This window comes from Grammomys surdaster, unplaced genomic scaffold (genome assembly GCF_004785775.1).
Source record: "Grammomys surdaster isolate TR1022 unplaced genomic scaffold, NIH_TR_1.0 100, whole genome shotgun sequence".
Classification (NCBI taxonomy): Eukaryota; Metazoa; Chordata; class Mammalia; order Rodentia; family Muridae; genus Grammomys; species Grammomys surdaster.
In genome coordinates, this window is record NW_021604579.1 from 9,467,104 (window position 1) to 9,477,221 (window position 10,118).

Consider the following 10,118-nt stretch of genomic DNA (forward strand, 5'->3'; position numbering starts at 1 on the left):
GAAGGAAGGAAGGAAGGAAGGAAGGAAGGAAGGAAGGAAGGAAGGAAAAAAAAGAGGGTAAGCAGGCAAAAAACAAAAACATACTTCTTCCACATCCTTAATATGGATGCTGGCAGAAGGTGTGGCCCAGACTTAAGATGGATCTCTCCTCAAAAGATCTGGATTTAGGGTAGAATTTCCTACTTTAAATGATTCAGTCAAGGAAAATCCTCACAAGTGTACTCAGCTGCTTGGATTTTAGTTAATTCTAGAGGCAGTCAAGTGGACAACCAAGAAGAGCCATCACAAATATTTAACTTTATAAAGAAAACTTTGTCCCTTTATGCTTCTCTCTGACTCTGATGAGCTGAAGTTTTATTTAGCACCCAGTGTTTTTTAACCACCACCCCCAGACTTGCTTGTAACTGTGCAGATAATAAAAAAAATTAAGCATCCTCTTATGGTTATTATTTTCATTCTTTCCTCTTTGTGTGAAAAGGGACCAATGAGTTCATTTTATTTAACTAAAGACAGATTTATAAAAAAGACTGACAGTGAAGTTGGTTATGCCAATAGCCAAAAAGAAGTGTGAGTGAGTAACTCGATAATATTCAAACTGAAATACTGAAAACTGAAATTCAACCTGCTATACGTAGCTTAGTTTATACTTCACGAAAAGTGGACATAATGGAATCAGATATATGTTAGAGTGTTTAAACTGAGGGCTGATTTAAAACTCCCATGTATAAATACTAACGACAATTATCTCAGGTGGCATATATAAGCATATAATCTGATTCTTGTTTAATAACATTTTCTATACAATGTTTTTCAGAGAAATATTTGGGAATTCCAAATTTAAGACAATTGGTGAAAAACAAGGACCACGCAAACCAAAACTTAAACCTCACCCTCAGTGTGTTTTCATTTCCCGGAACTTCCATGTTGGCCAGTCACGATCACAGGTAGAGTGTCACGTTTTAAAGCTGTCCCCTCAGAGATCTCTAGACCATGTCACCAGCATGTTGACATTAAAGTATAATGTATTCACTGTTATGCTTTAGTTTAATATACAAAAGCATGGAGCCAAAATTTAAATCATCTAAACCATAAGTTCATACAACAAGAAAACAGAAGTTTTCCTTTATATTTGGGGGAAGGGTATGATAAAGGTTTTAAATGAACAGAAAAATTAAATGAAAACATCTCTAGTTACTTTTATATACCTTTCAGACAAAAAAAATGATCAAACAAAAACAAAACCCCCTACATTCTCCATATTAGGCTTGTAAGAGGGCTGAAGATAGTGGCATGTTGTGGGTGGTGCAAGCAAACCTCTCAAGACTAGAAGAAAGAAAGAAAGAAGAAGTGTTCAGATAACCAGGTAGCCTGACCAAACCAGTGTAATTTAATTCAACTTGGCAAAGGTCTACTAATCCATACTATACTTGAAGATTTTGCCCCACCCCTGTTGGGGAGAGTAAGATACCACCCCATCTTTCAAGGTGCTTGTGTGGTACTGATGAGAACAGACTATAGCTGGCAATGTTACATGTCCAAACAGTGTCACAGGACAAAGCAGAACATGGTAGAGCATGGTAGAAATGGAACACTATGGCACAGCCAAGCTAAATCCATGAATTATGATCATGAATCCATTGAATTCATGATCATACAGCATTTGAAGTAGAGACCGATGACAAATGGGACGGCAGAGCTTCATTACACAGCCTTTACCTTGAATTCATTGAACTCAGCAACCACGTCTGATAACCATATGGCAACACTAATTTGCCACGGTGCAGACACAGACCAAAAAGAGACAAGCCCAGACCTAGATAAGCTACAGTCAAGGTAGAAGAAAACTAAACATTAACCTCGGTCTGTCTTTTCGCCAACAGGAGGATATAGTATGGGCAATCATGAACAAAGATGCAATGACACCCATGTGGAGGCTTTTGTATGGATGTGACTTTTCAACTAATTTGAGACAATACCAAAGAGAAGAGTCACTAGTCATACTGTGTGTATGCGTGGCTTTATGAGAAACTGTGCCATTCACGATCCCCCCCACCCCCAGCTATGGAGAACTGGTGTTCCACCCCACATCCTCGTCAGCACTGGCTGGTGTCATTTACAGGCATTCACTATTTATAAGAGATGCAATCTAAATACTCACTTGTAGTCACAGCTCCCTAAGGACATTCGGTGTTGAGCATGTGTCTAGGGCTGGAGCCAGTTAAACAGTGGGCTCTGATCTCCATTTACCATGATTTTTGTTGGTTCTGAGAAGTCTGTACAGTGTAAATGTCTGATGTCAATTTGTCTGACAGGGCTGTCTGCACGTTAATAGTTTTCCTTCTTTGCCGTACCACAGGCCTCTGCAGGCACACTTAGCTTTTTCAGTCTGTGAGCTGAGCATGGTCTCCTATGATCCCAAGACTTCCCAGTTAACACTCTCTGGACGGTGAATGTTGTAGCTGAGTAGCTTCTATCCACCTTTTTCGTGTGATGTAGGAGAAGCTTCTGCAGCACTGAGCTCCGTACAGGCAAACCTGCTTTCATCTTTTTAAAATCCATTTAGCAGGGCTGGAGGGATGGCTCTGAGGATAGGCTGTTACTGTAGAGGACCAAGAATCCAGAGCCCTCTTCTGGCCTCTGAGAGTGCTGCAGACATACAGAGAGACATCCATACACAACATTAAAAAATAAGTCTTTATTTTTAAGTGTGTATGTGTGTGTGTGCACATACATATGTGTTTGGTCTTAACCAGAGGATTCAAATCCCCTGGAGCTGGTGTTACAGGCAGCTGTTGGTTGAGTTACCTGACTTGGGAACCTGGGTTCTCTAGAAAAGCTTTAGCTGGAGTTTCAAAGGGTCCAGACAGTGGCTAACCTCAGAGCAGAGAGGTGGCTCTAGAAAGTGACTTACCTGCTGACTTCAATCAAAGCTATGTTTATGGCATCTGTTCTCAGGCATCAATGGTAAAGCTACCTGCTGCTTGCCCTTTGGGGCTTCTCAGTATCTGTCCCTTTGATGCTCTACTGATTTCCCCTAGAGCCATCTCTGGGGCTAGGGCTGTGACAGGTAGAAATCCAGGCTCCTTGGCATAACTAGTCTCCGTTCTCAGGACCCCAGGGTAGTTCAATTTTAAACAGTATGTCCCCTCTAAAGATGACACTCAGCCTCATCCCCTGGGCCAAGGCTACTTCTTTCCACTGCTGGCCCATCCCGCAATGGGTTGAAGTCACGAGTTGGAGGTTTATGAGTGTCTGTGAGAAGCACTGCCAGTCTCTTTTGACCAGGTCCTCTGGATGACCTTCTGGAGAAGGCTTCTGTGTCCCCTCCCACTGCTGGAAGCTTCGAGGCTGGAGCTGTATTGGGCTTGGCCTTGTTGCCGGTGCCTCCTCCTCCTGTCTCTCTGCACTTTGCAACCATGCTAGATCACCTCCGTGGGTTTCTGAACTCTTCCTTCACCTCCTTTCTTTGGAATATGCTGTGTTTATACTGCACGATTCCTCACAAGATTGTACTGAGGCAGCTTCTAGTCCTCCATCTAACCCAAAAATCTCTCCAAAGTTGTTTCTTGAGATGGGATTTACTCCTGATTAAAATGCCAGGAGCATTGTTGAAACTATTAAGTTGTACATGCTATAAGAGAAAGATTTAGCCTGGCTGTGGTGGCGCACGCCTTTAATCCCAGCACTTGGGAGGCAGAGGCAGGAGGATTTCTGAGTTTGAGGCCAGCCTAGTCTACAGAGTGAGTTCTAGGACAGCCAGGGCTACACAGAGAAACCCTGACTCGAAAAACCAAAAAAAACCCAAAAAACCAAAAAAACAAAAACAAAGAGAAAGATGTAGTGAAAAGCTGAGTAATCCATGGTAGGCAATTTTAGAGCTCTGTGTGTATTGCATGTGCATGTGTGTATAAGCATGTGTGTGTATATATGTGTGTGTGTGTTGTCTCTGTGTGTGTGCATGCATATATGTGTGCATTAGATGGCTCTGTAGATAGAGGTACTTTCAACTAAGTCGGATAACCTCAGTTGTATCCCCAGGATACACACAGTGAAAGGGGATGATCAAGTCCCATCAGGAGTTCTCACCTCTTCATGTGTACAGTGATGCACATTTGTGCTAAGAATTAGAGAGAAAACAGTTTCCTTAGCCACCACCCATCAGTCAGAAACTGTCTATACCAAGGCAAGATCTGTGTCTTTTTCAGTAGAAGACAACATATTGTTTTAATTTTTATTTGTCAGTAAGTGGTTTTGTATATCTTCTTTTAATCTATACTCTCTTAGTAAAATATCTCTTTAAATCTCATATTTTTTTCTAATTGGATTATTTTCTTAATATTGAGCTAAGAGTTTGTTATCTATTGTGGATGCAAGTCCTTTGTTGGCTATCTGTTTTTTCATTTTTCATTGTTCTTTGTTTGTTGGTTTTATGAGACAGTCTTTTTATGTAGCCTGGTTGGCCTGGAACTCACTATGTAGATCAGGTAGGCCTCAAACTCATAGAGATCCTCCTGCCTCTGCCTCTAGAGTGCTAGGATTAAAGGCGTGCACCACAACCTGGCCTGCTTTTCAATGCTTGGTGAGATTTTTACCCTGGTAACAGGATTTCATAAAAGTTTTCAACATTGACTAACTATTATTTCTGTTCTTCCCCCCTTGGGTCATACTGTTGGTAAAATGTTTCAGAATTCACCCTAACAATAGACCACAAAATTGTGTATATATCTTCTCTTTGAAAAGCTTTCTTTCCAGCACTCTTTGTTTTGTACTTAGCAGCTTTATTGAGATACAGTCCAGTGACTGCCAACACATGTAAATGTGGCTTATCTTTGGACGGCTCATGGGATGCAAGGCTGCCTCTGGGAAGGCTGCACTGACAGGCAGAAACTTTAGGAGGTGACGCTCTAAGCAGAGTTTCACATTTGTGAGTGGACAATGCCATCTCACAGAGTGGGTCATCAGAGTGGAGTGGGAGTAACGCATGCACTCTTGGTCACCAGGTCATCTCTGTAGCCCTCAGATTTTCAAATGATAACTGATTTTTCTGTTAATATATTTTGGCAAAGCAAAACATCTTGTGGGAAATAAATTTTCATCAAAAACTTAACATTTCTTACTAAAATGTATAGAGAGTAAATGAATTGTAGAGATACAAATTTATAAATTTCCCTAATTTTTTAAAAAATGCAAATGATTTTTTATGTAGATGGAGAAGAGAGAAAGGGAAGAAGCACACATAAAAGGTATTTTTTGTTTCCAATAAATTGTTAGAATTCTTACTGTGTAGCAAATATTTTTTTAAATCTTAAAGAATCAAATGTTATTTATTTAATATTCCATGAAAAATCAAAGAAATATCAATTTTCTCTGTGAATTGGCATATCTTTTTAAAGAAAAGAATTGTAATATCCTGTCTTAGAATGTGAGATCAATTCTTTTTCGTATTTCAATTCAAAGGTATCATAATGGTGATCATGTAGTAAAGCCTGAAGGTTGGACTGAGTCAGGGTATGAGACAAAATAAAAAAATCTTAAGATTTTTGTACCCATTTAAATGTTTATTCCATACCTTCATATCTCAAAACTTGTCCTACATAATTTTAGAAATGATTATAAAATATATTTTGAACAATTTTGAATTTAACATATAAAATATAGAAGCTAACATTTGAAGTATTGTATAACGTATTTTAGGAAATGTGATATTTTCTAAAACTTAATGTTTGGGTTTTGGTGAGTTTTACTTGGTTGCTATTTTGTTTTTCATTTGAGGTTTGTTTTATTTTGAGACAGATTCACACTACTTAACTCTAGCTGGGCTGTGCTGGACTGACAGCCTCAAACTCTGTTCTGCCTTAGTCTCCTAAGTATAGGGATTGCAGCCTGTACAACACTGGCCTAAATAATATAAAAAGCATGAGTCTTAATATGTAGGTTGAAGTCAGCCTGGTGTCTGACTGATGACGGGTGGTTTCTCTGTCTCTGTCATTTGTGAAGTAGTACCAACAGTAACTACCCTAAAGAGTTGTTGGGACAGTGACTGAGATCTGGAAGCATGATAAAGTGTTCTATAGACCACACAGCTCTAGAGAAATGCTTGTTGGGGCTGGAGAGGTGGCTTAGCAGTTAAGGGCACTGGCTGTTCTTTTCAGAGGACCACGATTTGATTCTCAGCACCTACATGGTGGCTTACAACTGTAATTCCAGTCCCAGGACACCCATCACCCTTTTCTGTCCTCCAAGAACACCAGCCACTCACACACGTAAAAGAAAAATAAATCTGTTTTAAAATTTTCAAAGCTAGTTGTGGTGTCACATGCCTTTAATCCCAAGGCAGAGTCAGAGGCAGGAGGATCTCTGTCAGTGCAAGGCCATCCTGGTCTACATAGTGAGTTTGAGGACAGCCATAGTATCTGTCTCTAAATAAATAAATAAATAAATAAATAAGCATATATTTAAATATATATACATATATTTCTAAATACAACCTGTTCAGTCCATATGTTACTTGTATGTATGTTTTCAGGGATGATCATTTGGTGTTAGAGAACCAATTGGTGTGCCCTTCTCTGGAGACCACCACTCCTGCTCCCAGATGTCCCCATTTTCCTATAGTTCTCAGTGTTGGGCTGAGGCCTCGTGGGCTTTAGCCCGTCCACTTTGGCATGCACATTGGTGCCACCCCTGTTCAGCTTATAGCTGGGCAATCAGGTTGGTGAGACTTAATGGATACAGCTTCAGGCACAATTTCACAGCAAACTCCCTGATTGTTTAATTTTTCCATCTTTCCATCCTCCTCCTCTTCAGCAATGTTCCCTGAGCCCTAGGTACTGGAGTGTTTTGTACATGTATCCATTGGGAGTGGGGTCCACGACTACGTATTTTGATTGGCTGTGGTTTTCTATAGTAGTCCAAGAACTTTTCTTTTTTTTTTTTCTTTTCTGATTTTTGGTTTTTGGTTTTTCAAGACAAGGTTTCTCTGTATAGCCCTGGGTGTCCTGGAACTAATTCTATAGATCAAGCTGGTCTTGAACTCAGAGATCCACCTGCCTCTGATTCCCTAGTGCTGGGATTAAAGTTGTGTGCCAACACTACCTGGCAGTAAATATGAAATGTTGTATGTCTTTGTATATATCTTAAACATTTATTATAAAAAATATCAAAATAGCTTTACGAGGAGAAAATATACCACACAGTAGTGGCTCTTGTCTTTAATCTTAGCATTTTGGAGGCAGAGACAGGAGGATCTCTGTCAGTTCAAGGCCAACCTAGTCTACGTAGTGAGTTCCAGGACAGCCATAGCTGTGTAGAGAGACTCTGTCTCAAAATAAATAAATAGATACAGTCTCAAAGGAAAAAAATGCCTCCTATTGTTATTGGGAGAAGGCTACCCCATGCATGGGATCTTACCACACTCACTGTGGACAAAATGATTTTTTGTGATCCTGCTCACTCTTTTTTTTTTTTTCAAAAAATGATGTAATATTCAACTATAAGTCATTAAGAAACTGCCAGGCAATGGTGGCGCACGCCTTTAATCCCAGCACTTGGGAGGCAGAGGCAGGCAGATTTCTGAGTTCGAGAGTTCGAGGCCAGCCTGGTCTACAGAGTTAGTTTCAGGACAGCTAGGGCTACACAGAGAAACCCTGTCTTGAAAAACCAAAAAAAAAAAAAAAGTCATTAAGAAACTTTTTTAGCTTTAAACTTTTTAAGCCAGGCATGGTGGTGCATGCCTTCAGTCTTGGCACTTGGAAGGAAGAGATAAGATTGTTTGAGTTATAGGCCAGCCTGGTCTACATAGTTACAGGCCAGTCAAGGCCACCCAAAATTACATAGAGAGACACTGTTTCCAAACAACAACAACCGCTGGGCAGTGGTGGCGCATGCCTTTAATCCCAGCACTTGGGAGACAGAGGCAGGTGGATTTCTGAGTTCCAGCCCAGCCTGGTCTACAGAGTGAGTTCCAGGATAGCCAGGGCTACACAGAGAAACCTTGTCTTGAAAAACAAAAACAAAAAAAAACAAAAAACAAAAAAAAACAACATCAACAAAAAAAAACCCACAACAACCACATTTTTTAATTTTAGCAGAGGTGTGTGTGTACAAGTGAGTTCAGTTGACCAAGTTGTCCAGAAGAGGGTGTTAGATCCCCTGGAGCTGTAGTTACAAGTGGATGTAAGCCGCATGACATGATTTCATGGAAACAAATGGAGACCCTTCACAAGAGTAATGTGTGCTCTTAACTGCTGAGCCTTTTCTCAAGCCCCAAGAAAACTTTTTAAATGATAATTAGAACATTTCTCCATTCCCTTTCCTCCTCCAAATTCTCAAATATACCCTTCTCCAATTTCCTTCAAATCTAAGACCAATTTTTCACAAATTGTTATTGCATACATATACTTATATGTATATACATATACATTGCTAAATACAACCTGTTCCATCTATATTAATTGTATGTTTTCAGGGCTGACAGTTTGCCACTGGACAACAATTGGTGTGCTCTTTCCTGGGGAAGGCCACCCCTCCCACTCCCAGCTCTCCTATTTTCTGTCGTTCTCAGTGTAGGGTTGAGGCCTCTTGGGCTTGTCCCTGTTCACCTTGGCATGTCCATTGGTTTCGTCCTTGTTCAGCTCACGATTGGGCAGTCAGGTGGGTGAGTCTCTTTGGTGTAGCCTCAGACATCCCAGGAGACACAACCTCACAGCAAACTTCCTGGTCCTCTGGCTCTTACAATCTTTGCTCCCTCTTTTGCAGTGTTCCCTGAGCCTTAGGTATGGGAATGTTTTGTAGATGTATCCACTGGGACTAAGCTTCACAACACTGCATTTTGATTGGTTGTGGTGTTCTATAGTTTCTAATGCTTCTAAGAAACATTTTAGAGGAACATTGTAGAACTGAGATTTCCAACCTAATTAGAATATTTTTCTGGATTGAAATATTTAAATATCAAGTATTTAACATTCTACAGATGATAGTAACTTTGTATCTTCCCTTCTAGCATTATCTTAGCAATGATACACCTAAAAAGAATCTTAAGATTTAACTTGTCAGCTGGGCATAGTGGCACATACTATAATCCCAGGACTCCAAGAGACAAAGGCAGGTGGATCTCTGAGTTCAAGGCCAACCTAGTCTACAGAGCAAGTTCTGGGACAGTGTGGGCTATACAGAAAAGTACTAACTCAGGAAAAAAAAAAACCCAAGTCAGTTGGTGGTGGTGCACACATTTAATCCCAGCACACAACCAGGCATACACGAAAAACCCTGTCTCAAGCCTCAAGACCCAAAGACTTGACTTGCCTTTTTTTTTTTTTAAACAGCTCTCAGAAGTCACTCTAAAGTTGAATTCTGCCTCCTGGATCCCACCAGCCATGAGTCCCCTGAGGTGACCTCAGTAGCAAATGGCAGCAGTGTGACGACACTGAGCTTATCAACATCAATTTCTAGTTCTTTGTGCAACCAAAGCATAGAAGTAGCTGAAGACTGGTATTCTGATGATTATTTAGAAACCAAGAAAACCTCAAAGAATCCTTTACTCAGGGAGCCTCTAGCCGAGAAGGTGCTTGCATACCTATCATCAATTTCATTAGAAGAATGGCCTGGAAACACAGTGAACTCGACAGTGTGTAGTGGGGGAAAAGCTGACAGCATTAAGGAAATGTTTGTACAAAAAAACATAGAGGTTGGCAGACACAACCTTCAATTTGATATTGAATGACTTTTTTTTTTGAAATCTGGTATAGAGTGGTAAAGTTAAAACTGAATTATGAACTTCTGAGTCTCTTATCATGTCCATACTAATATTGTTTTTCTTGTTCTTTATCATAAAGCGGCTCTAGCCCTTACTGGGTTTTATATAGTTATTTTAACTGATTTATTTATTTTCATTTTACGAGAATTGGTATTTTGCCTGCATGTATGTCTGTGTGAGGGTGTCGGGTCCCCTGGAACTGGAAGTACAGACAGTTGTGAGCTGCCATGTGGGTACTGGGAATTGAACTCAGGACCTCTGGAAGAGCAGTCAGTGGTCTTAACTGCTGAGACATCTCTCCAGCTCCCCATGTTGGTCTTCTTAAAACTTCCCAGCATCCTCATATTTTACTAAACTATGTCTA

The 10,118-nt window shown here is 40.3% G+C and overlaps 1 protein-coding gene across 2 annotated transcripts in view; it reads left to right on the forward strand.

Annotated features, from left to right (window-relative positions):
• Positions 1 to 9,806, forward strand: part of CUNH1orf185 (chromosome unknown C1orf185 homolog) — a 20,647-nt gene extending 10,841 nt beyond the window's left edge. For both annotated transcript variants that reach the window (XM_028788205.1, XM_028788207.1), the window contains exons 3-5: positions 815 to 944; positions 5,207 to 5,243; positions 9,324 to 9,806. In XM_028788205.1, the coding sequence (XP_028644038.1) occupies positions 815 to 944; positions 5,207 to 5,243; positions 9,324 to 9,721 (565 nt within the window). In that variant the 3' untranslated portion in view covers positions 9,722 to 9,806. The remainder of the gene's footprint in view (positions 1 to 814; positions 945 to 5,206; positions 5,244 to 9,323) is intronic.
• Positions 9,807 to 10,118: the final 312 nt, after the last annotated feature.